Source organism: Porites lutea, chromosome 1, assembly GCF_958299795.1.
Source record: "Porites lutea chromosome 1, jaPorLute2.1, whole genome shotgun sequence".
Taxonomy (NCBI): domain Eukaryota; kingdom Metazoa; phylum Cnidaria; class Anthozoa; order Scleractinia; family Poritidae; genus Porites; species Porites lutea.
In genome coordinates, this window is record NC_133201.1 from 49,913,076 (window position 1) to 49,934,176 (window position 21,101).

General features: G+C 40.5%; 1 protein-coding gene across 1 annotated transcript in view; it reads right to left on the minus strand.

Moving 5' to 3' along the window:
* Positions 1–21,101, minus strand: part of LOC140931563 (dynein axonemal heavy chain 5-like) — a 51,575-nt gene that overhangs the window by 12,189 nt on the left and 18,285 nt on the right. Inside the window, 22 exon segments of the mRNA XM_073381369.1 lie at positions 1–299; positions 836–1,079; positions 1,581–1,763; positions 3,243–3,398; positions 3,828–3,878; positions 4,751–4,894; positions 5,170–5,299; positions 5,997–6,262; positions 6,929–7,096; positions 7,510–7,800; positions 8,559–8,921; positions 9,665–9,853; positions 10,892–11,056; positions 12,667–12,820; positions 13,412–13,566; positions 14,099–14,247; positions 15,836–16,070; positions 16,981–17,376; positions 17,863–17,985; positions 19,033–19,167; positions 20,119–20,235; positions 20,718–20,834. The exon segment at positions 1–299 is cut by the window's left edge and continues 7 nt beyond it. Coding sequence (XP_073237470.1) covers positions 1–299; positions 836–1,079; positions 1,581–1,763; positions 3,243–3,398; positions 3,828–3,878; positions 4,751–4,894; positions 5,170–5,299; positions 5,997–6,262; positions 6,929–7,096; positions 7,510–7,800; positions 8,559–8,921; positions 9,665–9,853; positions 10,892–11,056; positions 12,667–12,820; positions 13,412–13,566; positions 14,099–14,247; positions 15,836–16,070; positions 16,981–17,376; positions 17,863–17,985; positions 19,033–19,167; positions 20,119–20,235; positions 20,718–20,834 — 4,230 coding nt within the window.

The following is a 21,101-nucleotide window of genomic DNA, read 5'->3' on the forward strand; positions in this document are numbered from 1 at the left end:
AAGAACTTGAAATTCTTCATGGCGAATCTTCTTCTCCAACAGGTCAATCTTCAAAGTGAGCAGAAGAGTAAACAAAAACTTGTGTTCCTCGTACAAACCACGGGTCGTGTATCGAAACACTTCAAATGTAAGATACTCGATGATGTTCTGGATTCGCTTGGCGGGAATTGGCGACTTTTGAGAGCGTGCCATGGAAATGTCAAACAAGCCCAGGAACTGTCTCAGAGAGGTCTGGTACATAACGTTCACGTACGACATCTCGACAATCAGGAAATACAGGATGCTACCTCGTGTGGCCACTGAAATGAGGAGAAAGGAAAATTTAAGATTAGCGAAACGAGAGGCAAAAGGAAACAGCAATTTTCCTACATGTACAGAGACTACAAGAAAATGATATGAAAATGGTAGCACTTTTTTTGATCTTCGCTCTAACAGTGACGAGCGTAAACTAAAAGAATTTGAAAATTAAAAAAAAAAAAACGAAAGAAAGAAAGAGAAAAGAAAAACGAGCTGCTTAAGATGATGGATCAGAATGTTATGACAACGCATGTTGGAACCACCTTGCACTGCTTAATCTACACTACAAGGAGTAAGAGCTTAAAAGTATTTTCGCGTTTTAATGCAAAAATTGGATATCACACCCAAACAATAGTTAGAAGCACCTTTTCAAGCATGATAAACAGCACCACAGTAGGCAATAACTGCATAGTAACTTCCATTTAAATAGTCAGAAATCGCTTAAAACATAAAGTTGCCTTATGAGAGAGTGTGGAAAAATCATAAACTGGAGGAATAGATCTGGCTGAATAAACAGCTCTGGCAATTCTGTACTAACCGGGTCGATACTCTTCTCGAGCAGTGTTGATCTTTAATTCCGTTTCTGCGGCAACCAATAGCTTTTCACTGACTTCCTCTGATGTTGTCTTGGTGACGCTGAGAACCTGGATCAACGACTCATCTTCGACAAGAGAGCCCTGGGTACTAGTCAGTCTGTACAACAAGTTGTCTTCCAAGTCTTTCATTTTTCGTTTGTTTGCAGTCACTTCTTCCATCAACTTGGTGCGCTCAGCCTCTAATTCCTAAACAACGAAAACTAGCTTAACTAAACAGCTGCACTGAATTTGAAGTTGATAATCTGAAATCAGAGTATATTTTAAGGTTCAAGATGTACGCTTCTGGTGCACTAATATGTTTAATTCATTAGGGCTGAGATTTCTTTTTTTTTTCTGCGAAAACCACGCTCCCCTACAACGCCTACAACTAGGCGCGACGCACATTTCATACGATAACATTTCATCCGTACAAAATGTCACTGGCCAACAATCTATGCTTGATCTCAAAATAATGCCCGCTGTGAAACAGCATTCATTCAAAAAATGTAAACAAAAATATTTACATGCTAAATACAGCTTTCTATTTTTTTATATTAGGAATCCTGGTCGCTTATCGACCGTCGATTTATCTTACTACTTGTCAATCAGAGACGCAAAATTGTAGAGTAATTACTAGTCACATGACTTTTAACATTGCAAGTTTCTGCATTAATCCCTGCATAATCGACTCAAAAACAGACATGTTACCTGCTTCTCTGTTAAGATTACTCTTCCCAGTAGCTGATCTTCCAGGCCGCTCATTGTTACGGTGAAGTCGATTATAGAAGTCTTGGCACTTACTTCAGGAGTGTAGGAAGGGTTACCAAGCTTAGTTGTAACGTACAACCGGAAGCCATCCATAACGTCAACTTCCTTGTCACCCACTTTGACCTAACAGATAAACAGTAAATAGTGACTGCAACAAAAATTAAACGGGTTTTGCATTAATTTTATTATTTCGAGATTGCTTTGGTAATTTGTTGATCAAGAGGCTTTGGCAGAGTTCATACAAAAAATTGCAGTCATTAAAGACTTTTCAAGGACCACCTTCCAAGAATCTGAATCACAGATTTGTACATAAATGCACATTGCCAGTCCAAGCTAACGGGTTTTGAACTGTTTGCTCCACAAGCTTCTTTACATTGTTCAGTTCACTTGTCTTAAATGTACAACACGCTTTATGTTAATCACCTATAACTTCTCTGGGCTATGATTTATAATCTGTCTTCGAGAACCCAAAAGAATTAAAAAAAAATTAAAGGACTTTTCAAGGAGTAGCAAAGAAATTTAAGGACTTTTCAAGAACTCCACCTAAAATTCAAGGACTTTTCAAGACTGTGCGAGGGTACCACCCGTGTGGCACCAAGAGCTGACGACCTTCTGCCCTCATGAAGATGGCTAGTGACGCCAGTAGAAAGACGTCGGTGATATAGGCCTTATTCACGATACCCACCATCTTTGCATGCGCTTTAGGATCGGTGGGATAAAGATAAAAAGAAGTTCTTCATTTTCTTTTGTCTAGAATAAACAAACTCGACGACGATTTCTTGCATTGACATTTTTCCATTTTTGCCCCCTGAGAAACCACGTGGCATTGCTTCTACCCCATTAGTCCTTAAGCGCGTGAAAAGATGGCGGGTATCGTGAATAATAAGGTCTGCATAATGGGCAACAAATTCCCAAATTTTAACTCAGGTTCTTTATCTGAATAAGATTCCCATGCCCGGATTTTTTAGTACTCCGGCCCACTTATGGAACCAGTGTCGTGTACCTTTTCGCGTGCGTCCGCGTGCGGAGTTCATGCGCTCTGAGCGAGTTGACTTGTTCATGTAAGCTCTTCACGTTGGGTTGAAATAATTTTATAATAATGTTTGGAAAAGCGAAGAACTCAAAAGTTGATGTTCGTGTATCTGTTTTCTTTATTGTGATGTTTCAACTCTGTTATTGTACTTTTTTTACTTTGAGACTTTTCCTTCCCGCATCGATTAGCTAGGCTATTTTGCGGGTAAGGATCAATGGTTATTTGTATCCTAAGTGTTTAATAAACTTGAAACTTAATGACTTAAAACTTTCTTCGAATACTGCTCGATTAGTTTAATTGGTTGGCCAGAATGACCACTTTCGTTTGTGGTTTACAGTGCAGAAAAATCATGCGATCTTTATCTGGCCCCGGTTGTTCATAAGATGGATAGCGCTATTCATCGGATAAATCACTATCGAGTGGATAAGTATTAGGGAAACCAATTGCGCTATCCAGTGGATAGAGATTTATCCGATGGATAGCGTTATCCACCTTTTCAACAACTGGGGCCTGGAAGACAACTGTCTTGCTTCAGAAGCAACGCTGTCGCGAGTGAAGGCATATCTTACCTTGAACGTCTTTCCAGACTTGATAAAGTTCTTCTCCAACACGTTGTCAAGCGCCGGGTCCAGTTCTTCGCCGACATCTTCTATGATCAGCGGCCTTCCTAAGGAGAGCGAATCTTCCAAATGTGTTCGGAAATACTTGTGGTTCAAAGCTGTGATCTAAAATGGAACACAATCAACGTTTTGATCAATGCAAAAAAGGTCTGGACAACACAATAATTTACATAAAACTTTTAATACATTTGTCAAGAAGCATGGTTTCGCGGCGGCAAAACTAAATAAGGAGATAAAAATGGGATTATTGGCCTTAAGATATATCTGAAAGCAAAAAAAATATCAGTAAAAACGCTGGTTATTCAAGCCACTGAACTATCGCCACTTTTAATTCTCCACAAAATAGGCGATTTTCAAGTTACCTGTTCTACAATTTTGCAAGCCCTTTTTTAACAGTACAATATGAAGATGAGATAAGTAACTTAAGCTGTGTTGATCTATACTATCGGCAGTTTGGTTAACTGACATTCAAATCAGTGAAACCATGATAGGCGCTTTATATTTGAAACAACAAAATCAATTGAAGAGTCCTACCTGTAGCTCGTTAGGTCCTTCTTTCTTTCGAATCCAGGCTTTTCCTTGGCCCTGCGCAAAACCAAAAATGACTAATTTAGCAATAAGTTACCATGTGCTCTTTTTATCCTTTTCTGTTTTTCAGAACTTTTGAAGGGTCACATCTCTCTGTTACTGTCCGGGGGCCAAAGGTCCCTGTTTGAAAAGATGTAACGGCTTACCATGCATGCAGATTTCTAAGGCTACTAAGAGACGTTGGTATAAGGAGGTTAAAACTAAGACCTGCAACAGTATTTATTCAACTAGAAAGAGTGCTAAACGTTGAGAGCGAAGACATTGCAACAAATCCACTTTAGATTTTGAGAAATCTTATCGTGTTTTGAAAACCGTCCGCACAAATTCATCTTCATTAATTTGACCAGCAAAGTGTGACCTTGAGAAGTTAAGGCCTGGGCCAAACGTGGAACTTTTCACCAGACGGATTAAACTATAATTTGAGTCGACCTAAATTAAGTTCAGTTCGTCTGTTGGGTCAGACGTCGAACTTACGACGCGTCGAACCAATCAACTGAATCAGACCAAAAAAAAAAATTTTCTCCTGAAGGAGGCTAAATATACATTATCATACAAATTTTTAATTTATTAGTTTAGTTCGTCGCATGTGAAGATCGACGTTTGTCCCGGAGACTATTTCCAGGCGTTCTATCCATCTGCTGGACGATCCAAACTCATTCAGACGAACTTAACTGAGCCAGACGTCGAACTTTTCATCACCTTGACTCACTAAGTTTGGTTCGTCTCATGAAAAGTTCGACGTTTGGCCTAGGCCTAAGAGTTGATTTCCACTGTTGCGTAATTTTTACGTGCGTACCGCGAAAGTGGAAATCCACCTTAAGTCACTGAAAGAGGCAAATATCCCGTGGTTCAGTTGACATATATCATACCTGAGGATCAATAAGAAGAGGATAACGTGAAGCCTTGGTGACGATAATACCGTTCTGAACTGACAACTCATCACTTGGAAGGCCCTGCAGAGCCCACTCGCCGATTGTTGCAGCATCTGTTAGCATGTTCACCAAGTTCAAATCCTTAAAAGAAAAAAAATATATAAGGTAACATTCCAGTTGAGTGTACACAAAACCAACCCTTAGATCACACCTTCTTCAAAAGAAAATACAATAGTTCCGCCGGTCCTCAAAGGCAACACGAGCGTGTCCGCATTTTAATGCATCTCTTTCACGTAACACAAACTTACGAATCCCGAGGCAGCGAAGGTTAGGACTGAACATTCAAAAATAATTGCGGGAACGGCTGGTGCACGACTAGAGAAAAAAAAGATAGGTCAACATTATTTTATTATTACCTCCGAGAAAGGAATCTTCACTTTTCGCATTTCTTTTTTCCAGTTATCCAGCAGTAGATTCCTAAACGATTGGTTGAATGGGCCAGAGTAGGATAAGAAGCCTGTGGCCAACAGCACATCACCGACCAACCTGAAAGACAAATGGTATGAAAGTTATCCCGCAAGCGTAACTGATCATTTTTTTGTGTGGTACGCTCCACAACAGAAGTCTTTTGAAACAGTGCTAGAACAGCTCCCGGCGCCCAATTACGACTAGAAAACGAGGTAAAAAGGTTCGTGTTGCAGTGTTCGAATATAAAATCAACTATAAGGATCCAAAAGCATATGCGTACACAGAAAAAGACTGCTTCTCTTGTATGCCTCGTGTCTCAACTTAACGACTGTAAATACCCTACTTTTTTGTAAAAAGTCTTTGGCCGGACAGGCAAGGTGATCAGCTGATTAACTAAGCCGCAGTTGTATTGCAATTTACTGGCTCTGGTAGCCTAGTCTACTGTTACCCTGAGTGCCAGAGGTTATTTTTTCATTCCTTGCCCTAGAATAATGATTCATGATAGCTCGGAGCAAGCACGGAATATTTTGTTCGAAGCATTTTGAAAACGGACCCTGAAACCTGCGTAGGGCTTTGGTTCAAACAGGCGAAAATAATTTAATTATAATTGTCCATTTACTTGTACTTTAGTCTACCAGACGCTGTATAGGTCGTTCAGGACGATAGTCTTCTTCGCAGCCGCTCGGGCCGGAATCATGCAATGCTTCCCGGCCCCTGACTGAAAAGGAGAATATCAGGGCGAGGAATAAAACCAGAATTAACAAACGATTCAAACCTCTGAATCTGTTGATCAAACTTCTTGCTCTGCTCAGTCCACCTGGTCTTCTCACCACCCAGTCCATCGATCAGCGCCGTAGCATTCGCCATCTTTCTCCTGCACGCTTCAGCGTCATCAACCAGTGTTTGCTTGTCACGCATTGCCTGATCGTATTTTGCCTGTACCAAATCCAGCTCACGCTGTTTTTCGTCCAACTGTGCTTGCGCTTCATTAAGCTCGCTAGTTGCTTTTTGTAAACGTGCTTCTTGTATTATCAGATTGGCCTGAGGATAGAAAAAGTTTAAAAATGTTCATATATTGTAGCCTGATAAAACAACCGATGATTCGCGACGCTACCACTGGTTTCCCCGCGAAATGAGGTCTGAAAAACGACTGAAGAAATTCCACTGATGACGTGTCACTAACCAGATCTGGTTACTACTTTCGCTTGGATGAAGCAAAATTCCAACCAATCAGAAGCTCTACCCAAATCTACCTTGTGCACGTCATCAGTATGGAATTTCTGGGCTCGTTTCTCAAACGTCATTTCGCAGGGAAACCACCAGTGGCGTCGCGAATCATCGCTTGTTTTCTCACGTTACATATACTGAAGTTCTGCCTGCTAACAGTTGGCCGGCCCACTTCTAACGGTGTAACCTGTGGTAGCCTTTTGATTGTCTACGTGCATGGAAGGGACAAAAGAAACTCGAATTTTTTAGAGTTTCTAAGGCTTGGTTACCAATGGTTGCATCGACCCTTAAAAAAGGCAACAAAAGTTTACGAAAGGGAAATGGGCGTCATCGGCCCCTGTTTAAAACAAATACCACTAACGAATGCTTTAGCTTCCTACATGTCTTCTGGGAGATAGCAATTGGTGTGTGAACTAAGTTCGTCTCCTGGTTTATAGCTTCTGCAGCTTGACCATAAATCAAAGCGGCAAAACACTGTACCTTGAGAGGAAGAACTTCTTTGTTAACACCATAGAAGAATGCCATAGCTCTGGTCCAAGATGCCAGACCAGCCACGTCACCACAAACCTTCTTGGCGTTCTCCATAGTATAGTCCTCCATTTCTAAATATGGCATTAGCAGCTCAACCGTTTCCTCATTGATGGAATCCTAGTACACAAACGGGATAAACGTCATTTTATTAAATAATTAAGACAACAAGCTCGAACCGAGGTTTCCCCTCGAAGGGAAGTTTTGTAAACAACATTCGGGACAAACGGGCAACAGAACTGAAAAATTTTCAAGAGACTACTGTGTGAATACATAGGATCATACCTGTGAACTACGGTTTAAAAATAAAAAAATATTTGATGAAAAGAACAGCAAAGACATCGTTGGTACAAAGAGGGTGTCGAAATGTGATCGTGAATATAATAATATTTTTCAACCTTTCTTCACTTCGAGTTTCTACAAGATAGGCTCCAGAATGCAATATTTTTCAAACTTTTCTGCTGAATATTTTCAAGAATCATTGATTATTCGGGAAGTAATGTTATATACTGACGAAGTGTTAATCGAGTTACCTTTGCGAAAGTGAGCAAGTTGTTGAAGAAGCCACCGCCACTCATCATTTTAAGAGACTCGCCCCATGAAGGTTTACAGCAGGGCCTCTCAGGATCGGGTGTGACGGGATCAACCTTTCTAAAGAACAGCAGCAACACACAGTCCATAATGCGCATGATCAGGTGAGGTGGCTTGGCCAGTTTTCTGACTGTGGCAATGTGCGCAGGTTTGATGGTCTGCAACGCGGCTTCTGCTTCTTCCAACGCAGGTTTAGCCGCCTCAAGCTTTTCCTCTGCAACTGCTTTGTCTTCCTATTGGTCGAAAAATAGCATGTTTAGTGTATCGTACTGGTTCCCACCATCAACCCTGAGTAATTGTATTTATTTATTCATTTACCGTAAACCCTCTATCAAGACCCCCGGGGGTTCATTGGTTTCAAACACATGTAAGGGGGGGTTGATAAAGACAGGAGGGCTTATTTGAGATGGGGGCTTATTCAATTTAGTAAAGAAGATGGTATCAGCTCTCCAAAACGAACAAGAATGTAAACTGGAAAAGCGAAAGTACAAGACGTTCGAGGTCATGCAACTGAGGATCAAAAACAAATCCGAACTTCAAGCTGGTGAATAAACCATCCTGGATCAGTCCACAGGAACTTTTACAGTCGCAATAGACTCCTGACAGTCGCGATTGATTAATACAGTCTGTCATCTATCAGTGAATAATAATAAAAGGGGGAGGGGGGAAGGTTAGAGGGGGGGGGGGGCTTGTTTGAGAGGGAAGGCTTAATAGAGGATTAACGGTAATCATGATTTTTTTATAAAAGTGTTAAGGTCAAGTATAGTTCGCAAGGTTGGACAAACCTAAATATTAAAATAATTGACAGAACATAGACCAATCAGTGATTCAGGGCAGCTTAGGAGAGAGGGTGAGAACCAAGCAACTATTTATGCGCTTTTTTCAGCTCTTCAGAGCTTGTCCCTCACATTTTTTTTACTCAGAAAGGAAAATAAGTATATTTTTAGATATTTTTAACTAGAGGTTTTGAGAAGGGGAGAGTTAAACTCACCGCAATTTCGTCCACAATCGCTTGCGCCTTGTCCTTGACTTTCTGCACCTGGGACTTCACCTTCTCGGCTGCTGTAGCGCTAACTGTCACCTCCTGAAGCACAACGTCCGCTTTTTTTGAGGCTACGGCAAGCTCCTTCTCTTTCACCACCAACTCTTCCGAAAGCTTCGCCACCGATTCACTAGCTTCCACGAGCTTAGCCAGACCAGTGTTCATACGCTTAGCCAGGAGACCAATGGCTTCGTGCTGCATCGTGTAAATGGTCTTGTAACCACCGATGAAAGAGAGGTACGATTTGGGTGTAACGTGGGTCTGACGCCGAAAACGCTCAAAGTACTGAACGCAGGTTTCTGCAACGTTGTCCTGGAAGGAAAATGGGAATTTCTTAAGTAACCAAGGTTAGTGCGCAGTCGTTTGTGCAAGGAGCCCCTAGTTCAATTCTTGATTCCCAGATGTGACCTCAAATTCCTGTTTCGACTTCTTTCCTTTCTGTGTAAATTTCAGTAAATTTCAAAACCCGTACAATGGCGGAGCACTGATGGAGAGGGGAGAGGGGCGGGATCGGTGGGGGTGGGAATTAAAAGGGAACTAAAGCACAGTTAGCCTCGGGTTTGTCAGCTAAATGATGACTTTTACGAGGTAACGACTTAAAATAAGGACTCTTTACCTTTTAACCTAAATACATTCTTTGAAAAAACTAACTCAAAACTAACTCACTACCTACCTAACAGCTTAAAAAAGAACCTGAAAAATTCAGGATTGACCGGGAATCGAATCCTGATATTCGCGATGACCGGGCCATTAACTAAAGCTAATCAAGCCGACTGGAGAGCAAGCCATTGTGAGTTCGTAATATAGCCGATGGTCCAAATGACATGAATGGAAATATGTGAAATGAATCATATGTTGAACTTCGGATAAATATATGAAAGTGGAAATGATCCTCGCAGTTGAATTTTTTCACTTCAGGTTCTCCTAGTTCTTTTTCAAGCGCTTAGGTTTTTTATTCAACTTTGGGAATCATTTTCATTTTCATATCTTTATCCGCAGTTCAAAATATGAGTCATTTCATATATTTCCATTAACAAACTAACTACGTCACTTACCTGAATAACTCCCATTGTGTTGACAACAGCGGCCTTTGTCTCTGGGGAGCAGACGATGTCAAATGAAGACAAAAAGTGAGAGGCAACTGCAATCAACGCATCTTTAGGCCAGCGGCTAAACCAGTCCATCGTACATCCACTGAACAATCCAGGAAACTTAAGGGAACGATTTCGGAACTTCTCGCCCACCTAGAAATATTACATTAGAGTTTTAGATTACTAAGGAAGTACAGGACGGGGTTACGGAGGGTGGGGAGGGGAGGAGAAGGGAGGGCGACTGCTTTATTAAAAGTAACGCTCTAATGCTCGGTCTATTTTTGCGTGTTTAAGCTAATTCATCTCACTATATAGTTTTTTGCACACTTACTGTTTTTGGAGTGGGATAATTTTGTCTTTTCTTAGTTCAAAAGAGGAGTGAACGATTTCTTTTTAGGCCCCTTTCAAAGACACGTACATTGAAGTGAAAGCCAAGCTATAGATCTAGAGCAACGAAGCTCCCAGGAAGCTCTATTTTCATTGGCCTTTGAAAACACTCTTGCTACTGTTTTTAGGGCAAAGAACATTGCCTGAGTCATTCATCTCTTGTTTCGTTACCTAATGAAACAACTCGTTTTGAGAGCTTTGTGACGCCCTCTATAGATTACCTTACTGTGGGAAATAAAACCTTCATAAATTATTCACGTTAATTTAAAGGAGCTTTGTCACGAAATTCATCAAAATTCAAACAGTAATAATAAAAATAATAATGATGATAATATTATTAATAATAATAACAACAGCTCAGAATATTAAAAATAGGTAGAGGTAAGACAGCCAATACATTAGAAGGCACGGATGGAAAAACGTGAAGAAGATTAAAACGGATTACAATTACTTGTTGCGGTTGTCTCAACAAGTTTTGTTTCTTTTTGTTTTCTTTGGATCAGCTTGAAATGTTTCGCTCTCTTTCACGTTAATTTCCTAGAATTGAAATTAATTTTTCCTTCAATTGCCGATAATTTAAGTCGCGTCAATTTCAAATACCGTAATTAACACAAGTGTCAATTCCAATAATAAGGTAAGTCTTACGCTGCCATGGCAACAAACAATGGAGCCAGAGATCTGAATTCACCAATAACACCCCACAAAGATGACTTCTGATCTCTCTTTTCCTTGGAAGAGTTTGCACTTTAGAATTTGAAACTTGTCGTAAACCACAGAAAAGGAAAGGAGGAAATGATTGCTTACCGGTGAAAAACAAAGTACAACGTGGAGGTTGTTCTTGACGCGTGTGATGAAATACTCGTACAGATTCTCATTGGTCGGTGGTCTCCTTGGATACTCGGCCTTCATCACACTGATCAGGTCCTGGGTAATTTCATCAATTTCATCTCGCGCAAACAGATTGGAGACCTACCGAAGACAACAACAACCGCTGAACAAGTACTGACAGACTGGATGACAAATATCTTCTACACTATTAGGATAAAACTGACTTCTAACGGCCACAGGGCTTTGTCTGCAAGACTGTATAAATCTATAACTAATTAAGGTAATTCCCTGGTTTTGCACTGCGCATCTCTTACTGCGCATGACAAGATGGCCGCCGTAAAAAAGAGCATGTGAAGTAATATTATTAAAATGAAGTTGACTGAAGAGGAACGGTATTGGAATTCTTGCTTGCGGTTGTTTCTTGCCGAGGTGAGACTCAATCTGTTGGGAATGTGCATAACGTAGGCAGAACGCGTGTTGCTGAGTTCGACTTCCTCACGGAGAACCTCGATAGTGGATGTTTAACTTGTGCTTACTCACTTTGATTTTTATTTAAAGGCTTTCTTTATCACATTGTATCCTAAATGTGATATCTCGATGTAAATTCTGTAAAAACAGTTTTTTTAATACTTTCTTCCCCCTTTCACATACATTCTATTTTGAAACTCGCCCCAGTCCTCTCTCAAAACTCGGAGAAAATGCATTTGGTGCGCACTTTCTGCAGCTCTACCGCAAAAACGAGTACGGTGACCCCCATTTTTTATTTCATGATTTTAATAAGGACAGTGCTTCCTTTCGATAAGAAAAAATTGGCACAAATCTATGTTCAGTTTTTTGGCAATTTTACTAAATTGTACGGATTGAGCTACAGTATCACGGGTCGAATAGCGCGTGTCCAATTCAATTCTACTTTGGAGCGTAAAATAAAAACAGGAGCATTAAAAGGTATTTTTCTGGTATGTAAGTGGATAAACAATACAATAAAGTCAAATTCTGTGCGATACCACATGCATCATCGAAAAAATCTCTCGTTTTTGTCTAGTTTTGAGCTGCGCGCGGTTTTTGACAAAGGGTCTAAAATAGCTGTGTTTCTCAGCATTGTGACGTCAAAACGAGCACGGTGACCCCCACTTTTTATTACTTTTTTATCATCTTCTTGACTTGTTACATCAGTGTACCAAGTTTCATCTACAATCTATGTTAGGTTCTTTTACTAGGGAATCACCTTAAGGGATCTGTAGCTAATATTGACTTCAACTTGTTGCTAATCGAAGTATCAGTTGCCACTTTTTTTGGCCAATCAAAAAAGAAAGGTTTATTTTTTTGGTAAACATGGTATAGCTTGTTAGGCATGCAGGAATACAGAGATGACTCTGAAGTCTAAAATTCTTAACGGATTCAACTTCACATTCATTACTCTAATCTTGGGATGTACGCTTGACTATACACTGTTTATTGTGGTAGTTACCAATTATTCCTCGAGCCCGAATGGGCTCTGAGTAAATAGCCCATGAGGGCGAGAGGAATAATTGTTTTAGTAAAATCCAACTATTTCGTCGAAAATATGGAGACAAAACAATTTTAGCTAGCAAAACACGATTCAGCCGCCATTGTTTTGGTTTTCAAAGCCGGCGCTTGTCGTTACTAGTGGGCTATAACATGTAGCCTAGTAGTAGCTCAATCAACCAGAACGCAGCATTGATAATAGACCGATAGTTGGATTTTACTAATTGCAGACAGTGATACCGCACCTCTCCTGAAGCTATGACATTGTTCATGTACTCCAAAAATCCCTCATCCTTGATTTCATTATCTGTGAAAATAAATGTGATTCCCTTTCCTCGGTGTCCAGCAGTCCTGTACAGTACTTTTAGATCCTCCATCAAGTTAGAGACATTGTACGACCTGTGCAAGAAAACGTTAACAACATGAATAAAGAATGAAGACGGTCTTTCACAAGAAGATTTGTTCACTTGAATTTGTTCTGGCAACAAGGGAGTGGACTAATTAATCGACTTGAAATACTTAGTAAATGCGCATATAAAAGCAAGGCATTTACAAGGGCGAAGGAGCGGTTCATTACACTGAGGGAGTAAAAGACAACAAGGCACTCACAAAAACGAACCGTGGTTACAGTGTAAGTCTAGTGTGGTAAGGTGCATGTGTTATGCCAGCTGAGGTCTACGCATTCTTCTGGAATCCACCACACAGAACACCAAAACGTATCTTTTACAAAAATATTTTTAATACCTCAGAGCACAGATGAATCCTTTGGCATATTATGGTCAAACCCCTAAGTCTTACTCAGCCGAATGAAAAGCAGATAGTTTTGAGCATTTTTCCAACACAGTAAAAGTAATGTTGATCGAAAATGATCCAACCGCAAGGTAAATCATATAATAATTATTGAATAACCAAAATGGTATAGATACTGTAGATTCACCTTGGCTACGTTATCGTTTATATGCATCCAGAGAGTAAATTTTTTAAATATACCTTGAGAGAGTAATCTGAAAAATGTCGTATCCAGCGATGAACGAAGCCAGTCTTGTCAAACTCTGCTTTCCGGAGCCTCCTACACCTACCAGCAAGGCGTTGCCTCGAGGGGTGCGAATAATACGTGAAATCTTGACAAGATGTACCATAGCATCCTAAACGCAAAATTCACTGTAAACAATCACGGATAAGAAATGGGGAAGAGAGAACAAACATCAGCCTACATTCATCTTTGTGCCAACTTCAACTAACTTGCTTAGCCTCCTTTCGTACCTACTTACAGTCGAGAATTCCTTCTTTTGTTTGAAGGTATAATAAGGTATCAAAAAATTCAGGTCCCTCTACGTTTACTGACACACCTTGCAATAGTGAGTTAGGAAAATACTTTGGGAAGTGTTTTATTGAAAGGGGCCGAATCCCCTCATCTCCGTACTAAAAGTCTGCGAAAACAACCCTATCCTCACAGGGGCACTAACTCAAAAAATTTTGGTCGATTCTTTCTCATCCATATCTGCGAACAAGGATTAGAACTATTTTCTGGCGAAAAGGCAAATTGACGATCACCATGAAGGCGATTATAAGCGCAAGTACGCGAATGAACTTATCTGTAGGTGAATCCGTTTTAAGCGCATTGCACATGGCCAAAAAACAGCCAGTTATCCTCTATAGTCAACTCTGCAGTCATACCTTGAAGAAGACAAGGTCCATATTCCCTCCTCGGACAATTTTATTGTACTGGACCATGAATGTGCCAAGACGTTCTTTAAGAATATCCAGCGTCTCTACAAGTTCATACACCTTTGGCGCCTCCAGGTCTGCATCTTCAGGCTCTTCTCCTAAAGCAGGTTAAACGGGTACAGTGAACTTCTAAACTGGTCAAACTTGTATTGGTCACAGCAATTTGCAGTTAGATTTATTTCTTGGTATCACTTTGAAGCCAGGGTTATTGAAAATCATCGAATATACACCAGGGTTGTCATTAAACATCATTAAACAGAAAATAGAAAAAAATAGGATCAAAAGAAATCCCTAGCCGTTTGATTCCCCACCTACTTGTTGTATTTACCCGGCAACTTGAAATCTTCGTGACAACCCTGATATACATGCAATGCACAAAAACTAACTAGACGTTGTTAATGAGCAAAGAGTTTTTTTGCACAGACTGCCACTTCTTCATGCTGTTACGTTTTACCAGTCTCAGATGTCATTATTATTTAAACAGTCACCACGAAACGTTCACTCATAATAATTAAATGTAAAACAACAACAACAATGATCGACTACCTCGCGAAGGTATTATAAGAGAAATAAAGAATATTATTGACAGAGATAGCTCAGGCGAGCCAAGTAATGATAGGTCACAAGACTGATGATAAAAGGACAACATGCTAAAGCTCGGTAGCTTACAGTAAAATTCCACAACAGAGAATTTCATGAAACAAACTCAGTTCCACTGGATGCTCAAACGTCAGGATTTCATTCATGAGCTTAGAAAAAAAGAATACAAAAGGCAAGTCACAGTCGAAAGCAAATAGACTTCAAATAAAGATGCTTCCATCACCGGTCGAACAGAAGACGAAGAGAAAGAAGAATAAGATAAGCTAAAGTAAAGTTTACCTGGGCCCCTGGGCCCACCAGAAGTAGTCTTTGTCAGCCCTTTTTCTTTTACAGCTTTCTTGTCCCTGTCTTTTTTATTACCTTCAGGAAGAACTGAAGAAATAGAAAGGAAAGACGAGAAGAACAAGAAGTACTAGAAATAAGAGAAGAAGAGATTAACAGATTGAAATAGGGAGAAAAGAAAAGAAAATATTTCAAAAGAAGGTTACATATCACAGAAAAAGGTCGCCTTTCGCTCCAGTAATTTTTTTCCATGCAAAACCTTCTAAATTTCCAGACATACTGACACATAAAATTTACGTTTCTGTGTCAGTCACCCGCACGTTGGTCCATCAGATAATTTCCTTATGCTCATTTCTGTCTCGGGTATAGAGAAGAGAAAAGTAACTTCACAAAAATTCAAATTTGTGAAATAGAAAGAACAATATGGAAAAAGCCAAAAAACCAGCTTGCTATTGCAAATTGGCGGGGAGATATAAGCACCTTTAAGCTCTGAGAACTCCATACAAATCCTTCTAAAACTGCTTGGATCCTAACGTTTATGATCCAGGTCTAATTAGAAGGATTTATATGGAATCGTTGGAACATAATGCTTATATCTCCCGACAAGTGCACGAACAGGCTGACTTTTAGCATGCACAGAACATTTTTCTCCTTGTTCTTTCTGGATGTACCAACCTATCCCATAATTTCACAAATTTAGTTTTTGTGACGTCATCCTTCTCTTCTATATTACGTAGTATCCTATAATTTTTGTATAAAGAGGTCACGCGACTCCAGGCAGCTAAGTCTGAACACACTTCATACCTGTAGGCTCGGGAGGATCCCTCATGAAATCCACAAAGTAGGGCTCTGCGTCTAACAAAGTTGCTGTTTCAGCATCAAAATCTTCCTCTATAACCTGCTTTAAAGTCTTTTCAAACCAGTCCTTGTCCTGCTGGTTGGTAAATCGATCAGCGATGACGCGATTACACTCATGTTTCCACAGGTTTAGGAACAGCTTGGCAGTCGTAGCCACTTCAGAAGTAACTGTCAGCATCCCCTAAGGTCATATAAGTAGTGTACGAGTGTCAGAAGGAGACCGCTATAAATAGCTATTGCTATTTATTTACTTACGTTCGCCAATTCTCGGCAGGGTCACCGCAACTGGGCGGCTAGAGCCAATTACTGCGGGCCTATAACAGTCCCTTGCCCCAATGGAGATAGACCATCGTCTCCTACTCTTTACGAACAGTGTGTGGGTTCTTCAACTTAACACAGAATTTGTATGTGCAAGGGTCGTCCTTATCGGAGAGGACTAGAAAGTCTTTTCGTTTGAAGACGCCTCTACCAAAGTAGCACTTTCTCCTCAGTTATTTAAGGACCCTAAGTGTCGGTCTCGCGCTCGGTAGACCGGCGCTTATCCAATTGAGCTAATCGGGTGGCGGTAAAAACCATGATAATAATAATTGGCTATTGCTTCCTACGTTTTACAACTTGGCACAATATTACTACAATATTGCCACTGTGCTCATTATCATTTTTTCTCTATTGAAATACCATTATTTTTCTTAACGCGACAGTCAAAATCAACACCTCACGAATGAAAGTTTCATGAGGATTAAGAGTTGTTTGCATTAATTTCAAAACTGATTATACTCGTCGCTTTCATATTTAGTTACGGTGAATGCAAGGCAGTTCTCACCCCCTAGGCTTAAACTAACTTTACAACCGTAGTAACGAAATTTTCACCTGGGTGCGAGAGACTTCACGCGCGGTTTCTAGAATCGGTCAAGTCTTTATAGTAACCCGCGCAGAAATAAGACATAACTCCGCGTTTTTTCTCGCGGTTTCGCCCCACGCGTAAGAAAAATCCTGGTATCCAGGGTAACGAAATTTAATCTACTGAAAATTCCTGCCTCTCAAGAGTAAGAGAATCGAGCATCAACAGAGGGTCTACCACGTTGTCGTACCTGCCAAATTCTACTGAGATCTCTCAGATTGAAAATGTAATGGAACTTGGCTGGTGTAGGCAGCATCTTGACCTTGGTCTTCTGCCACAACTTTCGTGTACACGAAACCAAAGGATTAACCATTTTCTGGACCTCTTGAGGAAATTCACGTTCGTTATTGAAATAACCACAGCCGATTGAACTGAAAATTTTATCGATGGAAGCATTGGCAGGCAGCGTACAATTGAGAATGGTAAATTGGCGCTTCAGACGGCTTGGAATGTCGTTGCGACCTCCACCTGGCTGGATCATGGCCGCCACGAACTGTATGTCAACAATGCTGGTGAAATCACCAGGTTTGTCCACGCTGTAAAACCCCTTCATTTCCATGACTTGCCTGACAATTTCGTTCGTGATCTAATATAGAGAAAAAGATGTGGTCATTCACAACATTGGCCTGAGATGATTTTAATCCCTTTAGAAATTTCCCTTGGCTCTACATAACTTGTTGACGTAAAACGTGTTTCATACTTTATATCTTTAGACGCCTTTTGGTTAACTTTATAGAGAAGAACACATTCTGGCCATTTTCCACAACCACCAATTGTTTTTGTCCCGCTGGATACATTTACTCTTGTTTTAGCCTCTCTACAACATCAAAAAGGTTTTCGGTTTTGTGGAGAGGGCAACACCAATGGTAGAAAACAGACCACTGTATCCAATGCATCGCGCTGCTGCTCACTAAGGGAAAAATTTTGGGCTGGGCTACGGGAGGGGTACGGACTGTAGGTGGACAGTTTCCCAGAATAATATACTGATCATCTTTCTTGCTTGTCCGTTAGCTTGAATTTTACAGCAAAAAAGTCCTTCTTTGTCTAATTAACGACATTAATTCCTACTTACCTGATCTCCCCACTCGTTGATCACAGGCATGTTGATGTCGTCAATAAAAACTGTCATTTTCTTGCCAGCTGGTGGACCGTATGTTGTGCCCATTCGCTTGTCCACGTAACTCTCCACAGTACGCTGTTTGAAGCCACAAGAGAAGTATATGGTGAAAAATCAAACTGCACAGTGCACTTCTGTCAACCCCAAATATGGTTAAGGCAACAAGATATGAATGTTCCTCGTTAACAATAGACCTTATTCACGATACCCGCCATCTTTGCATACGCCTTAGGATCGATGGGCCATTAGCAATGTCACGTGGTTTCTCAGGGGGCAAACAATAAATAAAATTTGCCAATACGAGTAATCGCGGTCGAATTTGTTTATTCTATCTAAAGGAGACGACGATTTAATAGTCATTCAACATGTACAGTTCGAGTTTTGACAAGTTTTACGTCATTATTACATGTTGAACGGACATCTACGGTCGCCATTACTTCCAAATCAAGTTACAATGAACAATTTCACTAATAACTTGCCACTAGCGTGTTCAAGATAAAAAGCTCTTGATCTTCTTTTGTCTAGAATATACAAACTCGACCGCGATTTCTTCTATTGGAAGAGTTTATCACTTGTTTGCCCCCTGAGAAACCACGTGACATTGCTTTTATCCCATCAGCCCTAAAGCGCATGCAAAGATGGCGGGTATCGTGGATAAGATCTATTGAAGACAAGTCTTTAGCAACACAATGTCTTCTTATAACAATCAGAATGCGGAGAATAGGGATTTCACAATAGACTGTATACTAGTAAGACTTTTCAAACTATCTTTGGGTAATTTCGATAGCAAATGTTCAGAAATGCATTGCGTCAATATAGGTGGTTTTCATGCAATCTTGGGAGACACAATTAACAATGGTGAAATGAACAAATGCTGGTGGACAAACAAAACGAGCTAATGAGCGATCTTTTGTTTACTGTCCACCAGCATGGCGGCGATGACGTCACGTGAAAACCACCTATACGAGGGCGCCACTGGCTGCCACAGTCCTTGGCGCTATTGGTCCGTTTATACCTGAGCTTACTGTATGAATAAATGTAATAAGTGAAGTAATAGCAAAAGCCAACTTCCTGGCAATAGCGTGAAACACTCTTCCGGTAGGTGCGAATGTTACTCAAACTTACCTGGAACATGTTTGGAGTGGTCGCAGATGAGAAGTTAACAGATTTGACGAGATGTTGTTCCGGGTCATATTTGTTACAGTATCCTTTCATCATGACAGTTTTGGCTGAACCCTGTTCACCAATTAACAACACTGCCTGTAGACGGACACGGAATGAAAATCAAATACATATAAAAATAAGTGTTTCTTTCGCGCCTATGGCAAAAATGGCTGCTTTAGCTGATAAAATGATGATACAACAGAAATAACATTTTTACAATAGCGTCATTTCATTACGAATACCAGAATGAATTTCTCACTCAAATTTAGAGTGGATTCTCTTGGAACATACTCGTGTAGGTGTCACATTTGCCCGCTGGAATTTTTTACTGTTTATAGGCTTACAAACGATAAAAAATTCAAGCCGGCAAATACACCTTTACGCGTGTGTTGCAAATGAATCCACCCTTAATTGCTGGCTTCACTCTAGAAGCGAAGTTAGTTTCAAGTAACGCTTGCACTTGGAAATCTTAAGTCGCTCTGTAGAAAACATGGCTTCACACTTGTCGATACAGTATATACTTGTAATAAAAGCTATCAATCTCTCCATTCATTAGAATCTTGGGACTGCTGCACGTGCCCATCGTGCACATGGTTTCCATTTCTCATTGGTCAAGTGTGTTCTCAAGTGTGGTGTAGACCATTCTTGAGGGCGAACTTCGGCTTCTTCGAACTACGAACGTTTCCATGGTTACCAAGTAAACTTGAAGTAGGTACATTTCACCCTTTCACCCTCAAAGTAGGTTCCAAGTACCCTTACATTATACTTGAAGCTCTAGAGTGAAGCCAACAAATATTCCCATGTAAGGTTAAATTACCATAACCAGCCGCCATAATTTACGTTTTACAAGCTACACCAGAGACGTACAAAGTACCTTCCAAAGACGTTGGGTATTGCTCCGGCCCCGGGAATCAAACCCGTGACCTGACATTCGGTTTACTGGAGCTTCATTAACAAAGCTCATCCAGCTATTACTGACGAAATTTTGTATTTGTTGTCAAATGCCACTAAAGTGTGAATATCCTCTATAAAAATCACAGCATTTACCTTGCTCTGTTTGGCCAGAGCGTGGATGAGGTAGTCTGTTCGAGTGTTGTCAACGTTTGGTACAAGAATGGACGCATACTCAGGAATACTGGTCTTGGGATATTCATAAACTGGAACCTGAAATAATCATGTGACATGTACATTATCATTGCAGCACAGAGGAAAACCTGAGACGTTAATTGAGGCTCGTTCACAGGGGCGATTTCATTCGCGTGTGATAAGTTGTTTCAATCTTTTCTAGTGATCCTTCATCTTTAGAGGACTTGGAGAACACAACAACAAAATCAATCAAGTACACGTTTTTATTTTCTTCAGGGAAAGAAAATGACTTTCTTTTAAACTCCACCAATCTCAGTGGCAACATAAAAACAAAATTCCCTGACTTTTCGTACTGACCCTGCCTAAATTTAAGATTTCTCTCTTTTTTGGCAGCATTCGTTCACTTTTCGCTAGTCTGCTACACAGCCGTTTTTAGTGTCGTAACGCAACGCTCCTCCCCAGCGTTGCGTGACGACACTTAAAACGGCTGTTGTAGCAGACTATCTTGTCGCCGGACTGGAATGAAAAACAAAGTTTTTTATCCCGCGCAGACAACTTACCCTTTCAGACCAATGTTCCCATTCCCCTTGTTCGTTAACCAAGAATTCAAAAATTGTGTCCAGTCCCTCAGCAGGGGGCATGTTGAAGCTTCCTTCTCCCACTAAGAAATCTTCCATCTGCAAAGGGCCAAAAAAAAGTACATCCCATTTACTCCTATTGCTTCCTTAGACAAGAAACTTTGCTCTAGACTGTTTCGCTGCACCCAGGTGCATTTTACAATAGGCCACTTCCGAGTTCCAAAAATCCTCACTTTCAAAATGAGGCCGAGTGCACAACCTCTCTTTTGAAAATGAGTTTTATTTGCATGCGATGAAAAATCATTTCCGTATTAAAGATTGAGCAATTAACCTCGTTTTGATACAGAGGCCCGGGGAAAATCGGAA